Source organism: Microcaecilia unicolor, chromosome 1, assembly GCF_901765095.1.
Source record: "Microcaecilia unicolor chromosome 1, aMicUni1.1, whole genome shotgun sequence".
Taxonomy (NCBI): Eukaryota; Metazoa; Chordata; class Amphibia; order Gymnophiona; family Siphonopidae; genus Microcaecilia; species Microcaecilia unicolor.
In genome coordinates this window covers 713,520,906-713,536,246 of record NC_044031.1, presented here as the reverse complement: position 1 = coordinate 713,536,246, position 15,341 = coordinate 713,520,906, and the positions used below count along the sequence as shown (strand labels likewise).

Here is a 15,341-nt window from a genome sequence, read left to right as displayed (position 1 = left end):
ATAAGCTGTATAAAATGTTTTGTACTTTTTTGGGATCTTGCCAGGTATTTGTGACCTTGATTGGCCACTGTTGCAAACAGGATGCTGGGCTTGATTGACCTTTGGTCTGTCCCAGTATGGCAATACTTATGTACTTACTAGTAAAAAAGGCCCGTTTCTGACACAAATGAAACGGGCGCTAGCAAGGTTGTCCTCTGAGTGTGTATGTTTGGGAGAGTGTATGTGAGAGTGAGTGTGTGTGAGAGAGAGAGTGAAAGTGAGAGTGTGTGTGTTTGAGAGAGAGAGAGTCTGGGTGTGAGTGTGTCTGTGAGAGAGTGTATGTGAGAATGGGAGTGTGTGCAAGTGCATAAGTGAGACACTGGAAGCGCTGGCAGTTGAGTGAGTGAGTGTGTGTGTGAGGGTGGGTTAATTGTGCGTTTCCACATGAGAGTGAGTGAGTGTGTGTGTGGTGGGGTTCAGGAAGCACTGCCAGATGAGAGAGTGAGTGTGTGTGTGTGTGTTGGAGGGGGGGGGGGGTTGCCAGATGAGTGAGTGAGTGTATGTGGGGGGGGGGGGGGGGGGGGGGGGGGCAGGGATTCCAGGAAGCGCTGCCAGATGAGAGAGTGTGTGTTTTTTGTGGGTGTGGGCGTTGAGGAAGTGTGGCCAAATGAGAGTGAGTAAGTGTGTGTGTCTGGGGGGGGGGGGGCAGGAACAGCTGCTAGATGAGAGAGTGAGTGTGTGTGTGGTTGAGTTCTACTATTTTCATACGCTCCCTGAATGTTCTTGTTGCAAAGTTTCTGAACTCAGAGCAGACTATTAAAGGGTTTTTTTGACATCATTACGTTTTACGTGAGGGCAAGGCACAGAGTCGTAGTGGGATGGCTTCACCACCATGAAGTTACGAACCCTTTATCGTTGTGCTGTGAGTTCAGAACCTTTGTCCTCAGAACGTTCAGGGTGCGTTTTATTATAGTAGATGTGTTAGGTCCTCTGAAAGGGCCTATTTAGTGTTCTCATATTCTTAGATGCCTTTCATTTAAAGAGCTTTGAGTCCCCTCAGTGTTTTCTCATATGGCAGTTACTTAAGCACCCTGAAAGGTTTCCTCACTTCTTTGTGGAGCTTTTTTTGTTACCAGAATTCTATTTATATTGGCAGTACAGGTATTTCTTTTTTCAGCATCTTTACAAAGGAGTTTAGTTTAGAGTCAGGCTTAGAGCTGTTGGCTTCATGTTTCTGTGAGAAATGTTACATATTTAGTTATTTTCTTAGGCTAGTTCATTCTTTCCATGTCTCTTTTGTTCTCCATGGTAACCATGGAATCTCAGCACTGCCATGGTGGCATTTTCTCCAGGTAAAGTGTTTACAGCAAAATAGTTTTATTCTGGAAGGTGGCTGGTTTTCAGACTGAAAGTCACAGGTTCAAGGCTGGTTTGTGCATCATATTAGAAGTTGTGAAACTCAGCTCTGTTTCAAATGGGGCATATTTTGTTTCATTCTCCCATATTGCTTGGTTTGACAAGCAGTTCATGGCATGACTGGAACAGCAAACAATACGTGACAGTGCTAAAGGTTAGCTGTATTGGTTTTCCATAGCAGCTGTGCTTTCTAGTATTGCACACTGGCTCTGGCCAAAACTATAACATACTAGCTCCATCCAGCACTGTATCAGCAGCATCACTAGTTGTATGTCGGTGTCTCTAAATGCTTCTATTTCACATTTGCACCTTTTCATTGTATTGGACAGCGAGAGATTATTACTGCGCTACTTCAGTGTAGAGGAATAGCTTAATGGTTAAAGCAACCAGCTTACAGTGAGCACAGAGATCTAGAGGTTGCTGGTTCAAGTCCCACTGCAGCTTGCCATCAATAGTGTACAATGGTACAAACAGCCATATTCTACTACACCATCTAGCTCTGGCTCTCAGCCACACTAATTAGCTCCAGTGCGCAGCCATGCCAGCCAGCATCCTTTTTCCAACAGTGGCCAATCCAGGTCACAGATACCCGGCAAGATCCCCAAAATGTACAAAACATTTTATACTGCTTATCCCAGAAATAGTGGATTTTCCCCAAGTCCATTTAATAGCGGTCTATGGACTTTTCCTTTAGGAAGCCGTCCAAACCTTTTTAAAATTCCGCTAAGCACATTCTCTGGCAACGAATTCCAGAGTTTAATTTATTCAATTTCACCAAGAGTCGATTGTTTCCAACACAAATCTTGGCGTATGTGGGAGTGATATTTGACATAGACTTAAGGAAGACATTTCTTCCTGTTGCTCATCAGCAAAAGATTCACACCCAAGTCAGGTTCTACTTTCCCTACCAGGTCCTGGGGTCTGGGAATATGTTCAAGTTCTGGGCACAATGGCCTCTATCTTGGACATTCTTCCATGGGCCACATTCCACATCAGGCCACTTCAGAGGTTTCTTCTCAGCTGTTTGTCTCCATCTCTTTTGAACCCTCCAAGCCAAACTCAGCCTCAGCTGGTGGATTCGGCGCAGCCTTCCTCTGCCAGTTCAGAATTTCTTTCTCTGTGCAGATGGCTATCTGCAGTTTGTATGCTGCTAGGCGTGCCTTAGCTGGGTGAAACAGATTTTAGATTCCTTCTAGAAGTCTGACACTTAACCTCCTCCTGAATTGCCAGAGGTGGAGATGGGGTGGCATATTTGGCAGATTCCTTGTATGACTTGATTTGGGCGTCGACCAAGCAGATGTCTTTGGCGGTCACAGCCTGTCATTTGCTGTGGTTGTGCCACTGGGCAGCAGATACAGCTTCAAACAGTGGCTGGTTAAGCCCCTTTTTAAGGCAGACTGTTGTTTGGTGAGAATTTAGCGAAGTTGGTGAAAGATCTGGGTGACTCAGACTTAATGTCTTCTTGAAGAAATGTCGAGACATTCTTTCCGGTCGAGTCAGGCTCGCCCTTGTGTTAGAGATACCATGTGCTATCGTCTGGGGCAGCCTTGTTTTAATCAGAGATCCAGGTCTGGATCCAAGCAGGGTTTCGGAACTCTAGACTTTGTCCTGTCAAGATCCTCCGGATTTCTTCTGAAGGGGTGATGGGACGCACAATCCTGTCTTTTCTTCCTAAGGTGGTTTCTGCCTTTCATCTCGATCAACTTTTGTTTCTTTCCACTTGCTTGACATTCACCATGTACTCCTATACTATTTAGAAGTGACCAATGGGTTCTGTTGGTCAGATCATCTGTTCGTGCTTTGCTCGAGACCTCAGAAAAGTAATGCGGCTTCCAAATCCATTCCAGCTCACTAGGTCAAGGAAGCTATCGTGTCTGCATGTTTACTAGTGAGTAAATCACTTCCCACCGGATTCTGGGCACCTTCTACCCTATCTGTCATGACTTCCTGGGCGAAAGCCCGTCTGTTCTCCCTGGAGGAAATATGTAGGGTGGCAACATGGTCTTCCTTGCATATCTTCTCCAGACACTAATGTTTGGATGTCTTTGCCTGGTCGGATGCATTTTTGGAGTATCTATGCCATCTGCGGGAGCTTCAGGTTTCCACCATATTTCAGGACTGCTTTACTACAAGTCTCTGGATTCATCTGCTCCTGATGCTAAGGAACAGAAAAATTACCTTACTTGATCATTTTCTTCTCTTTAGTTGCAGCAGATGAATCCAGAGGCCCACCGTTTTTCTTATGGTTCCTATCAGTTCTTTCTGTTGGAACTTGTTGCATTTTTTTTTTGTTTAATAATTTTTTTATTGATGAATGCAGATATAAAACAATTCCAAGTCAATCGGTATACTTTGGTAAGAAACATTTCAAACCTGTACTAATACAGTTAAACTGCTATCATCAACTTTTCTTCGTATTTCTCCCCTCCCCCCCCTTTCCGTTTTACTATATTAAGTAACAGTGACATATATATGCTAAAGCGCTGTACAGAACTATTATCAATAAATCTGCATATTAACTTTGAAATGTATCAAATAACAACCTGAACATTATGCAACAAAATGTAAAAATAAAATATGAACTACCGGTGACATTCTGTAGTCTTGGTGTTTTATTTCATTGCTCTGCAATACTATAGCTCTGCCAGCCAACCAATTAACACCCACATAGCAGGAGAATCACATTGCATCCATATGGTGCCACTATCTGTCCCACTCCCATAAATTGCCCCCCCAATACTATACCTACCCCCTCTTCCTTCCTCCCCTGCCAACCCCCCCCCTAAGGTATCTTCCAGAACCAGCCTATCTATAACCCATGCCCTCTGCCGACAAAGTCACAGGGAATTTAATACCAGACTTCTACCTCTTGTATGCAGCGACTGAATGTATGGGCCCCAAATGTCCAAGAAAGTCTTTCTCCTCCTAGAGGAGCCTCTTACTCCCCGGCATTCACAAAGCATCAGCTCATGAAATCTATTTCTCCAGTGCCAGAAGTCCGGGAGAGTATTGCCCATCCATTGACAGAGTAGCAACCTCTTGCCAACCAAACAAGCCTTACGGACCAGGTGTCTCCCAGATGTGCTCAAGACAAAAACCTCGTGTCTATCCAGCAGTACACCCATCGGACAACATACAATCCTAGAGCCCAGCAAAGATGACAGATACTTCAAAACAGCAATCCAAAAACGCTGTACCTGAAAGCATTCCCACAAACAGTGGAACAGAGAGCCTGGCAATCTCCCACACTTTTCACACAACGGGTTTTCCACCGCTCCTATCTGAAAAAGCTGAGTTTTTGTGAGATACGCTCTATGAAGAATTCGGTATTGACATTCACGGAGGCCCGCGTTACCAGTCATCTCTGGAATCCGAGAAATCAGTGTATCAAAATCCAAGGATAGCCCCGGCCTGGCTAAGTCTTTAGCCCACCTCATTCTAATTAACTCTCTGTCCTTCTTAAGTGGCAATTTCCCCAATATCTTATACAACTTCGAGACTGAATGTCGATCCGTGCCCTCTCGGTCCAAAAATTGTCTCATCCGATGACAATGCCTGTCTCTCAAAGCCTCCAAATCTAAGGACCACACATAGTGTGCTATTTGTTGATAGGCAAAAATGTTGTTCATATCATAACCAATACCTAAAGCTCCCAGATTTAACAGCCTCCCTTGCTCATTTAACAGATGTTCCAGACGACTGATACCCAAGTGCCCCCAGACATGAAATGTCCTATTATTCATCCCCGGCTTAAAAGATAGATTACCACAGATGGGCAACATATCCGATGTGTGGATCTGCATTTTTATATTTTAGATGGACTTTTGTAATTGGTTAACTTTATCACTTTTACCTGTGGGGAAGGAGAAATGTTATAATTGTCTTCTGCTTTGTTATGAGAAATACTGACTGACCAAGGATCATTCCAACCTATAATAGTTCAGTTCAGCGCTCTCTATCTCCATTTGCTGGTAGATGCTTAAAACCCACAAGTCTCTAGATTCTTCTGCTGAGACTAAAGGAAAGAAAATTATCAGGTAAGAAATAATTTTTCGATAATGTTTTATCTTGGTTTTCAGAATTTTAATTTAATAGATTTTATATAGTGAAGATGAATGAAGCCTTCTTGGACTCCAGCTTTGGAGTTCCACAGGGCTCACCACTATCGCTCCTCTTGTTTAATATCTATATGGCTTGTTTTTACTCAGGCTTTTCGTCTCTGAAAGTAAAGTTTTATTCATATGCAGATGACATGTTGGTATTGGTTCCTATGGTTGATGGTTATCCTACTACAATGTCCAATATTGTTTCTTGTATTTCCAGGATTGAACGTTATATAGTTCAATTCATGGATTTAAATTAAACAAGGATAAGACCAAATTACTTTGGATAGATACTGTTACTACTTCCATTCCAGACACACTTATGATTTCTAAGGACTTTTCTTTAAAGGTCGAGCGAATATCTAAGGTGTTGGGTTTCATATTGGACTCTACATTATCTTTTGAGCCTCAAGTGAACTACTACACTATTAAGACATTGTTTGTAATGTTCGTCGTTTTGATAAAAGCATTTTGTCAATTCTGGTCCAAGCATTTGCATTATCCCATCTAGACTACTATAATAATTTAACTGTTACAGTTAAATTGCATACCAGGCTTCAGATCCTCCAAAATACGGCTGCTAAACTTATTTTTCATTTGAAAAAGTTTGATAGGATAACTCCAGCTTTGATTTCTCTACATTGGCTCCCTGTACATGCTCAAATTTATTTTAAACTTGTTTTATATTTAAGATGTTCAATTGATGATTGCTAGCTTCCTTGTTAAATTTGATTTGCTTTTCCTCTTTTCAAGAGGTCTTCAATGTCTAGAGATCCTTTTCTCCTACATTTTCCTTCTTTTGTGGGAATTGAGTACAAGAAAAGTTTAGAAAATTCTTTTGGTTTTTAAGCAGTAGAGTTTTAGCTTTCATTACCTGGAATTTTACATGCTGTCTTTTCCTATTATAGCTGTTTTCGGAAAGATGTTAAAACATATCTGTTTAGAAAATGTTAAGCTTAATCTGCTTTTTATAAGGTTTTAATTTTTGTTAACTGCTTTAAACCACCATGTGGTGGGAGTTAGCAGTATATAAGTGACATATTGCATCACAAAGAGCGTTGTAGAGTTGTTTTCGGCAGTGGGTTCTCTGTGACCACTCTTGCTATTTGAGACATCTGCTTCCTTTGCAACGCAGTGTTCCTGCACATTGCGTGTTTAAAAAAAAAAAATTTTTAAGCAATTGGGTTAGGAGAGATTTGTTGGTTCTTAATCTGTTTGTTTTTTCTGCTTGTTACATTCATACTGACTCTGGGAGGGACTGCACAGCTAACTTATAGGCTCCACCTGAATTGTGTAGTTCTCAGTCTCCACCCACCTGCTGGTAGGAGTACATAACCCAGTGGTGTGCTGGAGCAGGCTCTCACAGGCTCGCAAGAGCCGGTTGTTAAGATTTTAAGAAGTTTGGGAGCTGGTTGTTAAAGTAGGGCCCTCCATGGCTACTTTAACAACTGGCTTCCAAAATGTGGGCTTGGGCCCCCTGCTGAATTATCTTTTACTTTGCTGGTGGGGATGCTGAGCCCTGCCAGCCAATTAAATAGACTACTGCTGCTCCCCGCTCCTTGTTTCCAGCTCTGGACAGCAGGCTGGGACTTCTCGAGCATGTGAGAGAAGTTCCAGCATGCTGCTCAGAGCAAGACATTGGGAGTGGTGGCAGTCCATTTATTGGCTGCCAGCAAAGGTATGTCTAGCGTGCCTGCACAAAGGGAGGGAGGCTCCCCCAACCCCCCCCCCCCCCCCCCCCCCCCCCCGGCCACCCCTGGCCCTTCCAACTGCAAAGCTGGCTATGTCCGGAGAAAGAGCCTGTTGTTAAAAATTTACCAGCACACCCCTGACATAACCCATCCATCTAGGCCAGTCTGGAGGGACTAAAGGAAAACAAATTAACAGGTAAAGTCTAATTTCTCCATTTTGAAGAGATACAACTGTATTTTCAGTATTAGGAGACATCGAAAATGCCATTTTTATAATACCTTTCTTAAAACTTTGTTTATTCCATCTTATAGCTGGAGTTACTGATGTGTGCTAGATAAGCTCCAAAGCAAATTACAAAGGAAAAACAATGCAAATCCAATATCAATGCATAAATCGGTCACGATAAAATCATTTTCAATAATATAACCACACCTAACAAACAAATAGCTAATAACAGAGTTAAGTAAAAGTGCATTCATAAAAAGATGCTTTTTGGCTAAACGGATTTTTTATAAAGGAACACTATTGTTTTTTAGCACACGCTGAAAATAAGCATGCGCTAAATATATATTCCTATGCGTGTCTCCAGCATTTAGCGCATGCTAGAAGCACTACTGCACCTTTGTAAGAGACTCCTTAAGTTTCTAAAATGTTAGGTACAGCCTCTTGCCCCAAACTGGCAAACATGATCTGTTCCGTAGCTCAGCCACACCATGTTGGGCAGTGACTGTATCACCGCTAATCTAATTTGTGGGAATGATGCAGAGATAATTGCATTCCAGAAGAGGTCATTGGTTCTTCACTATCGAGCCCCTCTTGAACCTGGGAGGTGTATTTTTTAATGGATTTTTGGTATTGCAGTGGGGGTTTTTGTCACTGAGCAGGCCAGGCTCTCCTGTTTTTATAAAGTGGTGATATAGACACCTGTGCTGACTTCATCTGAATTTTTAAATTTAAAAAAAAAAGTGGGAGATCCTTTAAGTACATGAGTAATACAATTTTAATTGATGTGGCACCTTCTATATGCTTTCTAGTTTATTGATGAACCATTTCTATTCTATTCTTGTGTGGGGTTTATTTTTATGCATTTAGAAATTATTACAAATCAAAGTTTGACACAAATGTGGTGAACCATAATTACAAGTATGAAGTCGGTCATTTCCAAGGACAAGAAAACTGAAAATATCTAATTAGTCTATAATAGGAGAGGAGAGGAGGTCCCTACTGGTGGGGTGGGCAAGAAAATCCAGACTGATACATCACATCTTTCACCATGACCTCACCCTAACTAAAAATAATTTGTTTATTTGAGGGTCAGTTCAAGAATTCATAGGAGAGGAGTATAGATTCATTTAAATTAACTGCCAGTTTTGTAAGTAGATATTGTAATGCCACATGACTAATTGATCATGGATTTGTGGTGGTTGTTCCTTTATTTTGCTTGGATTTAATCTCTATCAGAAGTTGCAGTCATAAGAAATTTAAACTTTAAATTTTTGTTTACCCTTTAAGACCATAAGGATGCTGCAGATCTGTTTGGAGATGCAGATGATATCTCATCGGGGAGTGATGGGGAGGATAAGCCGCCGACACCAGGCCAACCTCTTGTAAGTAAAAAGAGCTCTGAATCCTGCCACTTCAATTTGCACTTGGGTAGCCCTGAAGTAAGAGTTAATTTGGGGAAATTAATGTTTTCCTACGTAAAAACAGTATTTTAAAACCACACCCTTTCCTCTCCCCCTCAGTGCAGGTAAAAATCACAGTGTGTATATATATATATATATTTTTTTTTTTTACCTGTGCAGAAAGATGAGCAGGGTTAGGCTGGAGGAGGGAAAACACATTATATGGATTTTATTTTAATCCACCTAGTTAATAGGCAGGCTAGAAATGTGAAATAAATAGAATTATTTTTAAATATCTTTATTCGCAAAGGATGTAAAACAATACATTGTAACAGGCAACTGAATATCATATATTTTAACAGGACAACATGTTATGCATAATTTCCATTTTTTCACCCCCATTTACCTCCCAGTTCTAAATAGAATATTGTATATACTTTGCCCCCACTTCAATAAAGATGCATAGTACATTACTACTACTACTCAACATTTCTATAATGCTACTAGATGTACGCAGCACTGTACATTGGATGTGTAGAGACAATCCCTACTCGACAGAGCTTACAGTCTAATTATGATAGACAAACAGGACAAATAAGAGATAAGGGAATTACTAAGGTAGGAATGATAAAACATGGGTACTGAACAAGTGAGTAAGGGTTAGGAGTTAAAAGCAGCATCAAAAAGGTGGGCTTTTAGCCTAGCTTTGAAGACGTCCAGAGATGGAGCTTGATGTACCGGCTCAGGAAATCTATTCCAGGCAGAGAAGGGTATAGAAGCACCCACATTCCTCTGCTGGCCCGCATATTTAAAAAGAAACAGCTCCTTTCCAAAGGGAAGTAGTATCAGGTCCTTTTGACTGTAAACTTGCAATTTCGACATTTATTTAAACGTTTATTGCAGCTACTCACTGGGACACCAGGTCGTGACAGCTCGGAGCGAGAAGCAGGTAATTTTTACCTTTTTATAGCGGGCAGGAGGTTCCCCGATTGATCTCCACGTGGCCTATGGCGTCGGAGGGCGAGGGCGCGAAGAATCGCTCCCCGGACCGCGTGTGCGCTTCTAGCGGGGATGCGGGGGTTTTAAAGTCTGATTCGCCCTTGGTGGGTGTCAGTTTGGAGGCCGGTCAGTGTCCCGGGTCTTCCTCCGGCGCGGCGGTTTTTCCCGCCATAAACGCCCATCCCCCGCTGCTCGCCTCCGCCATCTTGGCCGGCCACTCTGCTCGGACGGCTTCTTCTTGGGCCGCCCTTGAGCTGGGAGACGTTCATGCCATGGCCGCCCTTGATTTGGGCGACGGCAAAAAAGCGGCTAAAGTTAAGCGCCGTTCTTCCCGCGCGGCTCCTTCGCGGAGTGTCGCACCGGACGCCATCTTGGATGCGCAGCATGTTGCTCCCCCGCTCTTGCGAGCGCCGGTTGAGGGTGCGTCTAGGGCTGTGGCCCAGGCTGCTGAAATTCACAGTCTGGGGGGTTTCTCCCCCGAGTTTATTTTGCTGCTGCATCAGGCCTTCCTTATGCAAAACGCTGCCCCTTCTCCCTTGTCCGATAACGGGGTTGAGGCCCCCGGAAGTAAACGCCCTCGGGTGGATTCCCAGGCCTTAGAGGACGCTGTTTCCTCTGATGTAGATGAGGGCAGCGTATCTGAGTTCTCCCAACGGTCCTTTGGGGATTCCTTGGAGGAGACGGATTCCCGCTCGGATGGAGCGGATGACCCCTCTGCAGCGCGGATCTTTCGCTCAGAGGATTTGCCCAACCTGTTACTGCAGGCCATGAGCATTTTGAAGATTTCCTCGCCAGAGGACGTCTCTCCCTCAGCCCTTGTTGGCTCTGCCATTATGCTGGGGACGAAGCGCCCGCCTAGAACCTTCCACGTGCATGATGCCATGCACACCTTAATTTTGGCTCAGTGGGATGTCCCGGAAGCGAGCCTCAAAGTGGCTAGGGCTATGTCCCGCCTCTATCCTTTGCCTGAAAGTGAACGTGAGGCCTTTATTTGGCCTACCGTGGATTCTTTAATCACTGCGGTGACTAAGAAAACGGCGTTGCCAGTGGAAGGTGGCACGGCACTAAAGGACGCCCAAGACAGAAGATTGGAAGCGGCTTTAAGGTCGTCCTTCGAGGCGGCTGCCTTAAGTTTGCAGGCCTCAGTTTGCGGCTCCTATGTGGCCAGGGCGTGCCTGACGATGGTGCAGCGGGCTTCCCCCTCGGATCCTTCCTTGAGGGCTGACTGGCCGGCCCTGGAATCGGGCTTGGCTTATTTGGCAGACTTACTGTATGATGTCTTGAGAGCCTCGGCTAAAGGCATGGCTCAGACAGTCTCTGCGCGGCGCTGGCTTTGGCTGAAACATTGGTCTGCGGACCACGCCTCTAAGTCCCGCCTGGCTAAGTTGCTTTTTAAAGGCAAGCTGCTCTTTGGGGTCGAGCTGGACAAAATCGTGACCGATCTCGGCACATCTAAGGGCAAGAGGTTACCAGAGGTCAGGGCTCGGGCTAGTGCTCGCCCCGGTATCTCCAGAGGACGGTTTCAGGAAGCCCGTCGGTACCGCCCGGGCAAGTCGGGCTCCTCTGCCCCCTCTTCCTTCAAAAGGAACTTCTCCCCCAGGCAGCATTCCTTTCGCAGAGACCGCCGTCCCGGAGGTACGCCCTCCGGTCCTCCCCCAGGGTCTCGTACCCAATGACGGGGTCCTGGTCCATGGCCCAGTGCAGATTGGAGGACGCCTGTCCTCGTTTTTGGGCGAGTGGACCAGAGTAACTTCAGACGCTTGGGTGCTGGAAGTCATCAGAGACGGCTACAAGTTAGAGTTCTGCCGACCCTTAAGAGACGGGTTTGTACTCTCTCCCTGCAAGTCTCCGGTCAAAGCTGTGGCAGTGCAGCAGACCTTGGACAACCTGATACGCCTGGGTGCGGTCGTTCCGGTGCCAGAAAATCAGATTGGCAAGGGACGTTACTCCATTTACTTTGTGGTACCAAAGAAGGAGGTTCTGTACGGCCTATCCTCGACCTCAAAGGGGTCAATCGGGCCTTGAAAGTGCGGCACTTTCGCATGGAGACTCTCCGCTCTGTTATAGCGGCAGTGAAGGCAGGAGAGTTCTTGGCTTCCTTGGACATCAAGGAAGCGTACCTGCATATTCCCATCTGGCCTCCTCCTCAACGCTTTCTGCGTTTTGCAGTCCTGGGCCGACACTTCCAGTTCAGAGCCCTCCCTTTCGGGTTGGCTACTGCTCCGCGGACCTTCTCCAAAGTAATGGTGGTCATCGCGGCCTTCCTGCGAAAGGAAGGAGTACAAGTCCATCCTTATCTGGACGACTGGTTGATCCGAGCCCCCTCTTATGCAGAGTGCGGCAAAGCTGTGGACCGGGTGGTTGCTCTTTTGAGCTCCCTGGGGTGGATCATCAACTGGGAGAAGAGCCAGCTGCGCCCGACTCAGTCCCTGGAGTATCTGGGAGTTCGATTCGACACCCAAGTGGGCAGAGTGTTCCTGCCAGACAATCGGATTGTCAAACTTCAGGCTCAGGTGGACCAGTTCCTAGTAGCCTCTCCTCTTCGGGCTTGGGACTATGTGCAGCTGTTGGGCTATGACGTCCACGATGGAAGTAGTGCCCTGGGCCAGGGCTCATATGAGACCACTACAACTCTCTCTGCTGCAGCGCTGGACTCCGATGTCGGAGGATTATGCTGTGCGCCTTCCTTTGGACCCAGCAGTGCGCAAGGCGCTGAGCTGGTGGATGCAGACAGACAAGTTGTCTGCAGGAATGCCTCTGGTGACCCCAGAGTGGATTGTCGTCACGACAGACGCCTCTTTGTCGGGTTGGGGAGCCCACTGCTTGGGAAGGACAGCGCAGGGGCTCTGGTCTCCTGCAGAGGCAAAGTGGTCTATCAACCTCCTGGAACTCAGAGCCATTCGGTTGGCGCTTTTGGAGTTCATCCCGGTACTGGCGTTGAAGCCAGTACGGGTCCTGTCGGACAATGCCACGGCTGTGGCCTATGTCAACCGCCAGGGAGGTACCAAGAGCGCCCCTCTAGCCAAGGAGGCCATGAATTTATGCCAGTGGGCGGAAGCGAACCTGGAACAGCTGTCAGCGGCCCACATTGCCGGAGTCATGAATGTCAAGGCGGACTTTCTCAGTCGCCATATCTTGGAGCCCGGAGAGTGGCAGCTATCTGCTCAGGCGTTCTTGGACATCACGAAGCGCTGGGGCCAGCCGAGTCTAGATCTGATGGCGTCATCGGCCAATTGCCAAGTGCCGCGCTTTTTCAGCAGAGGACGGGACCCTCGATCCCTGGGAGTAGATGCTCTTTTCTCCAACAGTGGCCGACACAAGAGCTTCTCTATGTGTTCCCGCCCTGGCCCATGTTGGGCAGGGTGCTAGACCGGGTGGCAAAGCATCCGGGCCGGATAATCCTGGTGGGTCCGGACTGGCCCAGACGTCCCTGGTATGCGGACTTGATCAGGCTCTCAGTCGACGATCCTCTGCGGCTGCCAGTGGAGCAGGGCCTGTTACATCAGGGTCCCGTGGTGATGGAGGATCCCTCCCCCTTTGGTCTTACGGCCTGGCTATTGAGCGGCAGTGTCTGAGAAAGAAGGGCTTCTCAGACAAGGTCATCGCCACTATGCTGAGAGCGAGGAAGCGCTCTACTTCTACTGCTTACGCCAGGGTTTGGCGTACCTTTGCAGCGTGGTGTGAAGCAGGCTCACTTTCTCCCTTCACTGCTCCAATTTCTTCAGTGTTGGCATGCCTGCAAGAAGGTCTGGAGAAAGGCCTGTCGCTCAGTTCCCTTAAAGTCCAGGTAGCGGCTCTGGCTTGCTTCAGGGGCCGCCTGAAGGGTGCTTCCCTGGCTTCGCAGCCAGATGTGGTGCGCTTTCTCAAGGGAGTTAATCACCTGCGCCCTCCTCTGCACTCAGTGGTGCCTGCGTGGAATCTCAACCTGGTGCTAAGAGCCTTGCAGAAGCCGCCTTTTGAACCCTTGTCTAGGGCATCTCTGAAAGACCTGACGTTGAAAGCAGTCTTTTTGGTGGCTATCACTTCAGCCAGAAGAGTTTCCGAGCTCCAGGCACTCTCATGTCGAGAGCCTTTTCAGCAGTTCACTGAGGCAGGAGTGACTATTCGCACAGTGCCTTCCTTCCTGCCCAAGATTGTTTCTTGCTTCCATGTGAATCAGCAGCTCTGTCTCCCTTCCTTTCGTAGGGAGGACTACCCAGAGGAATACTCTGCTCTCAAATATCTGGATGTGAGACGAGTCATCATCAGATACTTGGAAGTGACCAATGATTTCCGGAAATCGGATCATCTGTTTGTCCTGTTTGCAGGTCCTCGTAAGGGTCTGCAGGCTTCTAAGCCTACAGTGGCAAGATGGGTCAAGGAAGCCATTGCAGCGGCTTATGTGGCCGCGGGGAAGATGCCGCCTATCCAGCTGAAGGCTCACTCCACTAGAGCTCAGGTGGCCTCGATGGCAGAGGCCGGGTTCGTCTCCTTGGAAGAGATTTGCAAGGCGGCAACTTGGGCATCGGCCCATACCTTCTCCAGGCATTACCGCTTGGCTGTGGCTGCTCGGGCGGAGGCCCGGTTTGGAGCTTCAGTGTTGTGGTCAGGGATTTCAATGTCCCGCCCTGGGTGAGTACTGCTTCGGTACATCCCACCAGTCTATGGATTGATCAGCATGATGATATGGAAGGTAAAATTATGTATCATACCTGATAATTTTCTTTCCATTAATCATAGCCCCTCCCAGATATCTGTATTGTTTATATTCTGGTTGCATTTCAGGTTCAAGTTTAGTCTTCAGTTCCTGTTCAGGAGGACTTCGTGTTCAAGTTTTTCAATGGATTCTTCAAGAGTTGAGACGAATTTGTGTTACAGTGAGCTGCTGCATTCCTCTCCCCTCCGTTTTACGGGGCTGGATTGAGACATAAATTCTGCCAGCGCTCCCTCCCGCTTCGTGCGGCAGTAGGGCAGCTTTGTACCCCTCCCGCTTCGGCGGTGTTAGGGTCAGTCAGCTTCTCCCGCGGTTGCGGTTGCAGGATAAGCCAGATCCCCCCGCATCGGTGGGTGTGGTGTCCCTCCCCCACTCTGCGGGGATGAGCTGGACGGATTCCCCTCCCCCACTTGTGTGGGGATGAGCTGGGTTAATTCCCCTCCCCCGTTTCGGCGGTGGTGAGCTGGGCAGAGTGTCCCTTTGTGGGTGTAATTCTCTAAGTGCTGAGTCCTGCGGATGGAGCTTGGATATCGACATACTGAGGAGTTTCCGGCAGCACATGACCACATATAGGGAGGCAAAAGGATTGCTCTCTATCTCCACCTGCTGGTAGATGGACACAACCCACCAGTCTATGGATTGATCAGCTATGATTAATGGAAAGAAAATTATCAGGTATGATACATAATTTTACCTTCCCAGTCCAGCATTTTCCTGTTGACTGTGTGAACAGTGATATTCAGCAACACTGTAACAGAAATCCTATGGTTACTGATAACCATTTGCTATTAGTTAAGTACATAAGTATTGCCACACTGGGACAGATCAAAGGTC

The 15,341-nt window shown here is 46.8% G+C and overlaps 1 protein-coding gene across 2 annotated transcripts in view; it reads left to right on the top strand.

Annotated features, from left to right (window-relative positions):
* LEO1 (LEO1 homolog, Paf1/RNA polymerase II complex component) overlaps positions 1–15,341 on the top strand; it is a 95,681-nt gene that overhangs the window by 20,390 nt on the left and 59,950 nt on the right. For both annotated transcript variants that reach the window (XM_030189372.1, XM_030189367.1), the window contains one exon: positions 8,703–8,797. In XM_030189372.1, coding sequence (XP_030045232.1) covers positions 8,703–8,797 — 95 coding nt within the window. The remainder of the gene's footprint in view (positions 1–8,702; positions 8,798–15,341) is intronic.